The sequence below is a fragment of the Thunnus thynnus genome, chromosome 15 (genome assembly GCF_963924715.1).
Source record: "Thunnus thynnus chromosome 15, fThuThy2.1, whole genome shotgun sequence".
Taxonomy (NCBI): Eukaryota; Metazoa; Chordata; class Actinopteri; order Scombriformes; family Scombridae; genus Thunnus; species Thunnus thynnus.
The window spans coordinates 12,751,124-12,764,623 of NC_089531.1; the positions used below are offsets into that span (position 1 = coordinate 12,751,124).

The window sequence follows — 13,500 nt, forward strand, 5'->3', positions numbered from 1 at the left end:
AGATAGGCCTATACTATGTCAAAACTAATGCAAGTCAAGTCATTTTTATTTGTATAGCCCAATATTACAAATCACAAATTTGCCTAAGGGGGCTTTACAATCTGTACAGCAATGCAACATCCTCTGTCCCCCAAAAAATAACATTTAAAGGGGGAAAAATGGAATAAACTCCTTAGGAAGAGCCACAGTGAAGGGATCGGTCTCCCAGGATGGACCAACATGCAATAGATGAAAGCCAAATTACAGAAATACAGCATGGAAAACAGGGTAACAAATTTATAATGGACTTATAATATATATATATTAAGAATGTGTTGTCAATACAACAGCCCTACAGCCAAATTACCATTAAGTTTAATCATCACTACGCAGTGATAAAGTAGGAACCTTTCGTTTGTATGTAATACTTTTTATTTAAGACATATCAACACATGGCTTAGCAGCCTGTGAGGGAAAATATTGTATGAATGCTTGTGTGAACTTGTGAAAGGTTCAAATGATTAGTGGTAGTCATAGAAATCATGTTTGTGTGTCTGAGCAGTATGAGTGAAAGAGAAACAAAGAACATCTATTCATTGTGAAACAGATACTGCCCTGTCTTTTTGGGTATAATGTAATCATGTAGTCACAACACCTACAGGTTGGTGTGAAACAGATTAATAAGTATTCACTACATTGTTCAGGGCTCACTCCTCTACAGCATCTCCACCCCTTTAATTGGTGTATGTCCTAGAAACGTGTTTTTTTTTAGCTCTCCAGACATGCACAATAGTTTTACTGGCTTTACTTGTCTTGGTTGGAGCAGTTGTATCATCTCAGCTATACCGGAGAACAATGCTGCTTCGTCTCCTACATGTGTGTATTTAAATGTCTAGGTGGAGGTAATTTCAATACAGAGAATGAAACTTACATATGGAACAATTTATATTTACTGCACAAGAAACCAACATTACATCTGAATTTCAGGTAGACTTCAACTTTAGGTTTCTCTGTAAAGTTACAGATACTTAGAGGCCCGTATACAGTGGCCTTACAATGAGTGAAGTGGTAGACATGTTGGTGCACACAAGCAGAAAAAAAGAGACAAGGGTAAACAAGGTTGAGAAATAAGATTGTTTTTTTTAATGCAACAACTCTGGAAATGAGGCTGAGGACACTTGCGAATGACAAGCTAATATACAATAATATGTCAATAAAATAAAATAAACAATAAAATGTCAAACAATCAATGTTACTTTTATTATTTACAAATTTAAACAAAAGACTACCAGGCTGGATGTGGGAAACTACATAAAAGCAAAGAAATAATTGGAAATCAGATTGGATAATGAGAAAATGCTGATCCAGACGAGAAACTATGAACACCGTCTCTGAATAAATGTACAAAAAAAACAAAAACAGAATTAAAATTATATGAACTTCTAAGTGGATTTGAGTACCATGAGAATTACTGACTTGTTTTGGTTATGCAGTATTTTTAATTTTACCCTGTATATTTACAGTGGTCTTAATCTGCCTTTCCTACTTCCCAAAACTCACAACACAGCAGTACAACATCCACACTGGCAAATTTCAACACATGCTGATGACGTAGCACCGTCTTTCACTTTTTCAACCGCAGTTGCATGTGCGTTATATAATAGAAACGCATCAATAAAAAACAACAAAAAAAAAATTATTATTATTAAAGTCATGTTTCCCAAAAAACAATCCATTGGCACATCACGTTGTTGTGACAGTTATGGAAACTGAACTTGGACTTTTCCATTTTCCAGACCCACATTATAGTTCGTCCGTGCCTGTGGGCTTTTATTCAGCCATCTTTATGCTCTTCCCCACTCTTCAATTCCAAAAATCTTGCCATATGTTCCAGCCGTATGGAGCCTCGGTGGATCCACTCCTTATGTTGATCACCCTGGGTTTAAACACAAAAACTACATTATATCACAACAACCTAAATACAAATAACAGGAGTTTAAAACAACAGCAGTGTTACATGATACTGACCTGAAAAACAACCTGTATCAAGCTGCAGTCGACTACCTGCACCTCACACCTCTGCTGGACTCCGTTTAATTCTGCATTAAGGGTCTGTCCAGCCCTGTACTGGGTTAAATGTGGATACGGCCAGTCCTTTATGTATTGCTTCATGAAATACTTGTGAGAGCTGTCAGGAATGTCGTCTAAAGAGTCTTTCACTGTTGGAGAAAAAAACCAAAACAAACGCTGTGACTACTGCAACAGTAGCTACGTATAGATGTAATAGTAATGAACAACATTCATTGACCAAAACATGAAAGCAAAAGTATATATACGGTAGGGTCCAAAAGTCTGAGACCACTTTGAAAATTATCTAATATTTTTACATAAGCCTGGAAATAATCAGAAAGTTTGAAGTTTGACTTAACTCCTTTGTACAAAAGGTCAGGTTTCCTTGAGTTGTATCCCTTTCATTGAATCATTAAATATGGCTGTGCCTCAAGTTTCTGGCAGATCATTGCTCACTAAGTAGCACTGTAGTTGGAAAACATGGCATCAGAACTAAGTGAAAGTGTCAGAAGTCAAATTGTTGTTCTAAGAAAAGAGGGGCTTTCTCAGCGTCAAATCATGGCTAGACTAATGGTTTCTAAGGGGGCAGTCCATGGAACTCTAAAACGCTTTGCAGAAACTGGATCAGTTGTATCCAAAGGAAGATCAGGCAGACAAAAAGTGACCACACCATCAGAAGATCAATACATAGGATCCAATCAGCCAAAGTACAGTCAAAAGAAAGCTGTCTTGTTGTGGTCTCAAAGGACGAGTAGCAGTTTCTAAACTATTTCTCAGGAGGGAAAACAAGGCCAAATGCTTGGGGTGGACTAAGAAATACCAGCATTTCACAGTGGATGACGGAAAAAAAGTCCTATTTACTGATGAATACAAGTTTCAGATTTATGGCAGTAACAGAAGGTTGTATGTAAGGAGACAAACAGGAGAGAGAATGATACTGCACTGTATGAGACCGACAGTTAAACATGGTGGTGGGAATATTCAAATCTGGGGGTGTTTTGCCGACTCTGGAGTTGGACACCTGCAGCGAGTTGACTACATCCTGACCAAGGAGAGGTGCCACTCCATTCTTCAGAGACATGCTATACCCTCTGGTTTGCTGCTTTGTGGAGAAGGATTCATACTGCAGCAGGATCATAACTCCAAACACATCTTAAAGCTTTGCAAGAACTACTTGAAGACCAACAAAGACCAAGGAGTCCTGACTGTCACGGACTTTCTTCCACAGTCACCTGACCTCAACCCCAATGAATGAACTTATGGGGGCACTTGAAAACTGAGAAAGCCGAGCATCGTGTGACAAATTACAAGAAGCTCATGCTGGGATAACATGAGTCATCGGGTTTTGCATAAATTTGTGGGGTCATGCCAGCTTGAGTGCATGCTGTCATTTCAGCAAAAGGGTGATATATTCAGAAGATATTCTGAAATTCATGGAAATATTTCAAAGAATTCACTCAAATTGTTAAGCTGATATTATCATTTGTAAGGAAAAAAATAGTATTAGTAGTATTTGTCTTGTACTTGTTGATAGTAGTCGTTACACCGCAGAAACTTAGAGCAACGGACTGAGGAGTATGACACGACTGTTCTAGTACTGATGGATTTAGTGCTGTGGAAATGTACATTACACTGAATTCATCAAGACATCAAGTAGACAGAGAGAAAGTTCCTAATAACAGCGAATCAAAGCAGGAGCAAATCATAAAACTAAAATATTTTGATATATGTAAATGAGAAATAATTAAAATTCTCTCCTATAAACCTGTTTCCAGTGAACGCCTGGTTGTTTCTGCAGTTGAAGTAATAAAGGCCCAGTACGCAATTTGAGAATGTAGAGTAACTCACAGGGTTGATGGCCTTGGGTATAAAATAAGAAAGCATAAAACACTCAAACTTACATGGTCTGCACACCAGGTGAAGTAAAGGTAAGCCAACGTAAACAGGTGTGTGATCGTCAATAAAGACCAAGAACCTGGAAAATCAAATGATGTCTTATGTTTAATCAAATCTTTACTACAGTGTTCGGTATAATTTCTAAAAATGTTTGCATTCTTAAAGATAAATTTATCACAAACATTTCATCCATCGGGGATAGTGTTTCCATATATTCAGGGATAAGCACACCCTTAAACACTCACCTTAAGCGGTTCTTTCTGCTGGGGAGCTCTGCCAAAATACCAGGCCTGAACCGGAACTTGTTATCCTGACACCTGACCACCACTCGAGCACCGACATACAGCTGCTCCAGCTTTGGTGGATGGTCAAAGGCGATGTGGTGTCCAGATACTAGGCTCTTCCCCTTCTCTTCAAAACTAACCTTGTACTTCAACCGTCCATCTTCTGCAAAGAAAAAAATGTCAATGAACGGCAGCTACATTTTTGTATATAAAGTACATTTCTGACAAGGTCCTTACTTTTCATTCTTTCTCTCTTTATTTCTGTATGAGATAATGTATCTATACTGACAATGGGACGCCTAAGATCACAAAATAATTATGTATCAGTGTTTTCAAAAAGCTAAACTTTCTGAAACTGCAGCTGTTTCCACCTTTGCGTTAGTAGAAAATTGTTTTAGTGAAAATCCATCCAGATCTTTTGGCTGTACTGAGCATATAGCACTTGTATTACACTGCATGGGTACTTGCAGTGATTTTACAGGTTTCCTTTTCTTTTTTTACTGTTCTTTTATTGGGCTTGTGATCAGCGCTGGATCAGTAACGTTTAAGGAATTAGTTTTGGTGTAGATCTGATGGGGACAGTAGCCTTAAAACTGCAGTGTCTGTGTCATAAGATCAATTATTTTTATTTGATTAGCAAATACATATACTTTAAAGCTGTCTCTTGAGTCGTCTAAATTTCCCTCACTTGAATGTAGCATACTGTATCAACTACATGCTCTTACAATATAAAACACAGGCGGATCCTTCCACATTTTGACTATTGTAGGTCAGAGTAGAAGAATTACAATTAAAAACAAAGGGTAAAAGTACAGATATTTCTCACTTGGCTCAAAAAAAAGGAAAAAAAAAGCTTGAGATTGGACAGAAGAGAGAGAAAGATGGAAAAGGAGAGACAGAGTAAGAGTGAAAGAAAATATGTTAATATGACATCACTTCCAGTAAAGCTACTCCCTAAATGTTCTGTAATTATTTCCCTACATAAGTAGTATATTTTAATGTGGGGACTCCCGACCACTGCTATCCCATGTAAGATTTTCTAGATCTGCCGCTGCATTTTTGCTGCCTAAGTAATTTTTTTCTTACCTTTTGTAACTATCTCCACTATTTTCCCTCGTTGCCATCTCATGCGCCTCTTCCTGGTCAGCACCATCATGTCCACTTTGACCTCTTCCTCTGGCAAGTCGGGACGGATCTTGGTGGTTTCATGAGAACAATGGCCAAAAGCTGATGATTCAATTATGGGGTTAGGTTCTGTCAATATGGAAAAAAGACAAAATGTGTAGCGTACAACAAACCTAGGAGCTTGAAGGATTGCCAAATATGAGTTGAAATAAATATGTAACATTTTTCTGTTGATAAAAAACATCTAAATATCCACAAACCCAACCAGAAAAAGGGGGACACCTTTAAAATTGTCATGGAGTGAGTGGAGGTTCATTCGGTATTTTCATCTGTGTGTGGTAGTAGTGATCATGTTTATGTCACGGTGTTGTTTGTGGAATTACCATGGGTGTTCTTGTTGTTGTTGTTACTGCTCGTTTGTGGTGCAGGTGGTCTCGTTGTTTCAGTCTTAGTGGGTTTTACAGTTTTCTTTTCATTGTTTGAGGCTGAGAAATCAGAATCACTAGAATCATCCTCTGGTTCCCACTGCATATCTGAATCCGAACTGCTGTGGGATTCGTCTTCACTGTAGAACTGCTGAGGCGTCGGTGGTCGAAGAGCCCTGATCTTATATTCAGGGAGTCTGATCAGGACAACCACTGCTTTTTTTACACTGAGAGAGTCACAACCATCTTCCACGTGTGTCCTCTTGCTGGGAGTCTCATTTGTGGAGGGAACAGATTCACACAGGGATTCAGACATATCTTCGATAAAGAAAAACAAAAGCACTGGTGAAATAGTGGCATCCAAACAAACAATGGTAAAAAATGTTGCTTTTTAATTAACATAGTTATATGTGTCTTACCATCATCATCATCTTTTTCTTTTTCAGACTGCATCTTTCTCCTCTTCTCTACCCTCTCCCCGAACTCGTGCAGCTCCAGCATTCTCGGCTGCATCTCATCCAGCTCCATATTCCTCTGCAACACACACAAGGTGTCAAATAATGACGTGCACTTAAGTAGATCCCTCATTAGACTCTACTTGCTGTGACAGTGGATGTGCCAGAGGTAAGGTGCATAAGAGCTCAACCAACATAACAGCATGAACAATATATTGTCCGCATTCATCTTATTCATGCAGATACTTTGTGTACTTATAGCCCTATTTGGCTATGTAGCAGGTGAGACAGTCACCAACACATCTTCTTTAAATCGAACACAAAACAGGTAATTGGAGTATAGTATCCTTATCTCTACCGGAAACCTGTCCCCACAAAAACAGGAAATGTCATGTGTGGTGGCCTCAGCTTTACACAGAAGAACTACTCTGCAGTGACTGTAAATGTGATCGCTGTTATTAGTCTTTGGAGCCATTTCTAACGAAACTACTGTGACCAAACTCTTCGTAACGAAAGATCATCTCACCCAGTGTAACCATGTGGCTCATTGACGTGTCTTTAAGATATGTCAGGCTTTGCATGCACACTCAACACGGGTCAAATTCATCGTTGGTTTGGCTATGGACGTGAGATTTGTTGACGGTAAGAAAAATATAGAAAATCACCTTTACTACAATCATGGTAAGCTCCTCATCACTCAGCAACCATTTGGCATATACAGTATATTTAGTCTGGTAAGTTTAAAGAAACTGTGGTAAAGAAAGTGAAAGATTTGTTTGAGTAAATTCAATGTGTTGTAATTACATAAACGAATCTTTAATAACCACATTTAAGGAATAATCTGTTCTGGTTGTGAATGTTATGCACGTATGTCAAAGTATCTGATTTTTTTAAAAAATGCTGATACCAATATCAGCCTCAAAATTCCAGTATTGATCAGCCCTATTGAACTAGTAAATGCTTGTCTGTGTCAACTGAATACAAGTTGACTCATATGTTAAGTGTACATTTTCAACATGAGAGGATAACAGGAGCTTTGGTGTGTTTTGACCAACGATTATCCACTTTTATCACAAATCTTGCTTGTATTGACGTCATTCAACTGTGAGAATCTGTCAGCTCACATACAACGTTAATAATAAGAATTTACCAGATGCACACTTACTGTAAAACTTTAAGTTAACCTCAATCAATCAATCAATCATTCAATCATTCAATCAATCGTTTAATGACCACACGACCGAGGTCAGTGGAATTTGCTTTCGGTACAGCATATAGGGAAGCTCATAACACTGTGTCAGACATAGAACAGATAACAGCTTAACACAGGACTGGCACAACAGATAATATACGCAAATTTACACAACAATATTTACAGACAGTATATACATTGATATGACAGTATAAAGTGTAGGTGCATCTGACAGGGATTATTGCAAAGATTATTGTAAAGTGTTCAGGCTCCTTATGGCAGTGGGGAAGAAGCTGTGTTTGAAACAGGATATTTTGATGGACAGGGATCTATAGCGCCTCCTGTGGGGCATCAGATGGAACAGGTGGTGAGCAGGGTGAGAGGCGTCAGAGATTATTTTATTTGCCATTAACCTAACGTCATGACATAAAAAAACGCTGAAGTTAGGTTGTGATTCCCAGCTTCCGATTCAGTAATGCAAAAAAGGGAGATTTCACTGCTTTTTCACATCTTTTTAAGACAGTTTCAGATTTGTAAAACAATAGCAAAAGACAAGTAAACGGGAAAAGCACAGAGAATTGGGGGGGGGGGGGTTAGCAGCAAGCAGCAATGATCAGGGTCCAAGCAGATTGGGAGCATTTGGATGCTTGTTTCGAGTGTATTGTCAAATAAATGAGACTTGTGGAGATATAGATTTTAATTGATTTGGTTTATTTTAATTTTAATATAGTGACAGACTTCTGAATTGACCATAAGTTGCGGTGAGGCAAACATCTGTCACACATCAGTGGATGTGCTGAAAAAATTTGAGCTCTCTCGGGCCTACGGTGAAATTTAAATGATTTTTGGAAGTTCTGACTGCAATACTGATGAACATGACTGTAAAACATGGAAAAAATTTTACTCCAATCCACACAGCTAATTATGATATTAACTTTTCACATTTGTGGAGCCCACTAGTGGTAGAATATCCCAGGACTGTGCAGCGAAGCTTAGACCAAGCATCTGAACACCTACACCAAGGTTGGTTACAATAGCTTAAAAACGGTATGAAATATCAAAAATCTGAACAAGTACTTTTTTTCAGGCTCGGTCCAGATATGCTATATGCCAAATTTGGTGCCAGTTGCTCAAAATGTGTAGATGGAGGAGTGAAAAACAGCGGCGAAAATGGGCTTGGTTTATGTGGATAAATTCATCTGGACCTACAGAAACCAGGAAAAAAAGAATTTTGTATTTGAGACTTATGGTTCAAAAGTTATAGGCCAAAATGTATAGTTTGTTGTTATAGCGCCACCATCATTACACCAATCGGTATAATATAACCATAATAATATCATCTTATATCTAATCTAATATAAAAAATTTTTTGTCTGAGTGGTGGGTGAGATTTCCAGCCTATCTGCCAAGTTTGGGAACAGCTTCGCTGCTTGGACCCCGACTTAGAAGGAAAAGGGAAGTAGAAAGGGAAAAGTAAAATGACAGATGAAGAACAGGGACAGGGTGGAAACTATGCATGTAACTATGAGTGACAGAAACGCAGGAATAGGTGAAAGAAGATAGGAAAGTAAGATAGACAGACATGTACGGAATGTAAGAGGGCAAAGAAGACCGAAGGAACTTGAGACAAAAGTGGGACATACAAATGACGAATGAGAATAGCAGGAAGAAACAAAGACAGGCTTACATATGTAGGTTTTAGTGGTAGTTAAAGGGCTTCATAGGAACTTGAAACAATAGTAATGGCAGTAGTTATATTAAGAATGCAATCAAAAGTTGTAGCAGTACTTTCTAGTATTGACAGTAAGAGGATGGGAAACTGAGAAATACTACTTCTGACCCAAAAGCAGACTCTGACTAAAAAAGCAGGAGCATTAAAAGCAGAGTTTACCTTATCAGCAGCCATAACACATGACACCAACAGGGTAAATAGGTAGAGGGTTAAGGCAGGCAGGAAAAAGCTAAAAAAAAACTAGCATAGTTCAAAATCACAATTGCAGGCAGGCAGTTTCAGGCAAAACAGATTTTAATGCTACAACTAGGAGACATGATACACAATGTGGCAAATGACCAGGCTACTGTGAAGGTCTACAGTATTAAACTCTTTGGATAATGGGGTAATGAGGATCATGTGTGCAGGCAGGTGCAAGTCAGGTGAAGGTAGGAACACTGAGGACAACTGGTGTGCAGGAGAGAAAGAGCAGGGTCTGAAATGATGGCAGATGTTAGTGGACAGATTGATTTCTCAATCAAATAATTCACAATCAAAAGCTTTTCACAAAAATGTCTTCATATATAGATCAAATGAAGAACAAGCACACTAATGGCTGTGTTTTAAAAAGGGATACTCTAGTCCAGATTTGACAAATGGAAGTATAGTGGTTTTTGATCAGGACCAGGTCTGATGTGGTCTAGATGTGGAAAAAAAGCAGTGAAATCTCCCCTTTTTTGCATTTTCACAAATAGAATAAAGGTTTCAAAAATCTGAAACTGTGTCTTAAAGAGTCTTTAGCCTCTCTGGGATAATCAAGTCCAGATTTTACCAGTCTAAGTATAGTGGGTTTTGATCTAGATCTGGCCCAATGTGGTCTAGATGTGGAAAAAAGCAGTGAAATCTCCCTTTTTTGCATTTTCACAAATAGAATAAAGGTCCAGATTTTACCAGTCTAAGTATGGTGGTTCTTGGTCTAGACGTGAAAAAACAGTGAACTTCACCTTTTTAGCATTGCTGAATCGAAAGCTGCTAATCGGAAGCTAACTTGAGCGTTGTTAACATAAACACACTTCAACGTAATACTTGCACCAACACTAGCAGCTTACCTGCTATTGTGTCCTGCTTCTCTGCTTCAAAGACACAGAAGTCAAGTCACACCACAATGCAAACTGTTTTTTTAAAGTTTTTTTGAAGTGTCGATTAATTTAGGCAGCACCTGAAGCTAACCGCAGGCTAGCATAACGCACTAGCTAGTGGTAAAAACAAAACGCCTTCAAGAAACTCAGTCTCGATTCTGTGTCACGACTGACTGCAGGTTATCCAACGGGATTTGCACCGCAATATTGTTATGGAAAAAACTATATTAAGCGGACTTAACATGAGGCATAACTTCCTCTATTTCAGACCTCTGCTAATGTTGTGTTGTGATTCTTCTTCGTCTTCTTCTTTGGTTGTTTAATGGTGGTTGGCAAATAGCTTTTAGGTGCATTACCGCCAACCTCTGGATTGGATCAGAACAGTTACTACACTATAACATTAAATTCTCCTATTAATTCAGGTGTTTCTTAAAATCTGGAAATTGCACTGTGACCTACAGCTCCTGAACTCTTCTGCAACATTTCTCTACTACCAGGTGTCATGTGATTCATTTGGAGCCTTGTTGATATTGATATCTAGCACAGTATAAAATGCATGCTCCACTGTTTCCTGTAGTTTAATGTACTGTTCAGACCGGTGTGAGCCAACCTCGTCCCTTGATATAATGTCCTCTTCCTTTCTATTTCTATTGCCTCCTCTCATTTCTCCTACTTTTCCCTGAATTATGTAGTAGTATCAGCCCTTATTTCCTATATCTCACTCTTCCTGTCAATTCTTTTTCCATTTTTGATTTGATTATACTTTTAACCTCAGCCTTGCTATATTTTACGACCATACTTATTTCTCTTTTTTCTTGTTGTTCCTTTTGCATATTTATCTACCAGCTCATTTCCATGCACATCGCTGTGTCTGCTGTTGCCACTTCTTCTTAGTCCTCTTTCCCTGTGACTGATTCTTCTTCGTGGTGTTTTATGCTGGTTGGCAAATTACTAAATGGTGCATTACTGCCACTAACTGGTACGGATGGTGGATCTGGAAAATAAACCCAAGTGTAAATCACTCTTGTTGGTGGAGATTAAAAACATACAGTAGAGTCCAAACTTTTGACTGGTGCTGTAGATCCACAAAAATAGCCTCAGAAACTCGGAGGCTGCATCACAAATGAAAGATAATCCATGCAAATATATTTATTGTACAAAACAACTAAAGCAAAAATAAGAAAATGACTTTCTGTCATTTAAATGATTGTGTTCATTCAGATCCTTTTCCATCTCATTTCTGTATCTTATCACTTATGTGCAATACCGCACCTGCACACCATTGTGAAATATAATGTATAGTTATATATATCTGTATTCGTCTCTTTCTTATCTTCCTCTTCTCTCTCATTTTATTGTATACTGAAGAAGCCAAATTTCACCGCCTTCAGTGCTGCCATCTGCTGTGTTGCTGTGCATGTAACAATAAAATCTCATGAATGTTGAGTCTCTTCTGTGTGACACGCAAAAGCAGGAGTTCAGTGCTCTGTCTGAGTGCTGCAGTCACAATATTTACTCTCAGGAATAGGACCTGTAGGATTTCTCATCCCCGAGGGGATAAAATATAACAGTGCAGTACCAGAGTGGGGTGTTTCACGAGTCTTGAGAGAAACATATTCAGTAGCAGCTGAATACACTGAATTACACTGGACAATCAACTCTGGACACAGACATGTAGTAGCTTTACTAAGTTTAATTTAGCAGTATAAACAAATATATTATTATAAATATAAATGAATAGCTCTTAAGATTGAGAACATGATAGGGTCATCACTTCTTCTGACTGAGTTCTTCGACTTTCCAATGAAATAGTTCTTGTTGTAAACACTCAAATACACCTGATACACGTCTTATGACTTTCATGAGCGTGTAATAATGATTTCCTTTTGTTTAAAAGTGGCTTGACCCCTGTATGTGTCCTGTAGAGTCTTCTTACACACAGATTTCCCTCTCCTTGCCCTCAGGTTATTTGCTCCTCCTGGTAGGTGGAGGTGGAGATGGAGCCGTAGGGATCCACCACCGTCTGGGCACAGCGCACCACCGTCACCAGCAGAAAGAAACACAGGAGGAAGAGGAAGAAGAGTGCGAAGCCCAGGTCCACATCCACCTCAAACTGCGGCGCAGAGTGAATAGCCCGGTCCATGTGGGCGATGTTGACCACTGATCCTGCTTTTAACAGTTTCTTCCCTTTGTCAGTTCAGTAACACTGCTTTAAGGGAGAATAGAGACACAGGTGCTCTTAAGATGATGGTGATGACTTCATTCCAGAAATATAAATCAGAAAAAACAGACAAAGGTGAGGAAGAAACAAGGCCTCTGAGGGCAGAGACAGCACATGACACTTGTTATTTAAAGTAATTAATCTGCAGGTTATTTTCTCAATTAATCATTTGATCTAAAATGTAAGAAAACTGTGGAAAAGTATCATCACAATACACTGGAAACACAAGAGGATGTCTTTAAAGTGCCTGTTTTGTCCAACCAACAGTCCAAAACTATCACATAAGACAAGAAAAGTGCAAATGCTCAACTTTGAGAAGCTGGAACCAGAGAATGTTTGGCTTTTTTGCCTAAAAATTACTCGATTCTGTCTGTGGACCTTTGTTGCGTGTCATACCCCTCTCTGTTTCCTGAGTCTGTGCACTTTCAGCTATCAAATAAAGGCAAAAAAATGCTAAAAAATAATCTTAAAAATACCCAAACGATCACAATTAATCAGTTGATCAAGATTATCAAAATTACTCATTTAATTGATTAATCTTTTCAGCTCTACTATTTTGATATTGGACAAGTCAACACATCCATGACATGTTGTTCTAAGAAAAGTCTGTCTACATCTCTCAAACTTTACGGAAAGCTGACATCACCACAAAACTTCAAGGACGACCAATTTATCAAATAACTGAGGTAATTTCCTATCAACTGATTCAAAAGATATAACTTCAAACTCACCATTCTTCCTGCATTGCAACAACACTACAGTCTTTGTAGCTGCTGCAGAGTCTTTCCGCCACGTGTCCAAAGCTTTGAAAAGCTTTAATAGCATCTCCGTCTTGGTTCCTTATAACTCACGTTACATAAGACAGTCATCAGTTACCAAAGTCTTTACTGTCCCCCTCTTCTCATCATTATCACGGGAAAAATGAGCAGCCCACAAATTATCTCCTGCACTTACACACACACATGCATACACATGCAAGATACACAAGCATATACTTGCACCT

At 38.5% G+C, this 13,500-nt stretch overlaps 1 protein-coding gene across 4 annotated transcripts; it reads right to left on the reverse strand.

Moving 5' to 3' along the window:
• Positions 1-1,099: 1,099 nt before the first annotated feature.
• On the reverse strand, positions 1,100-10,657 carry LOC137198731 (histone-lysine N-methyltransferase SETDB1-B-like). Of its 4 annotated transcripts, none has more exons than XM_067612650.1 (8): positions 10,247-10,657; positions 6,199-6,313; positions 5,738-6,097; positions 5,316-5,483; positions 4,191-4,392; positions 3,951-4,024; positions 2,008-2,198; positions 1,100-1,915 (listed from the first exon to the last, which is right to left on the reverse strand). In XM_067612650.1, the coding sequence occupies exons 2-8, from the start codon at positions 6,305-6,307 to the stop codon at positions 1,814-1,816; spliced, it is 1,206 nt and encodes a 401-aa protein (XP_067468751.1). In that variant the 5' UTR covers positions 6,308-6,313; positions 10,247-10,657; the 3' UTR covers positions 1,100-1,813. The 4 variants fall into 4 exon arrangements, with proteins under 4 accessions (XP_067468751.1, XP_067468752.1, XP_067468747.1 ...); XM_067612651.1 differs by lacking the exon at positions 10,247-10,657 and adding an exon at positions 9,318-9,704 and having other exon boundaries at positions 5,316-5,456; XM_067612646.1 differs by lacking the exon at positions 10,247-10,657 and adding an exon at positions 9,318-9,691.
• Between the last annotated feature and the right edge of the window lie 2,843 nt (positions 10,658-13,500).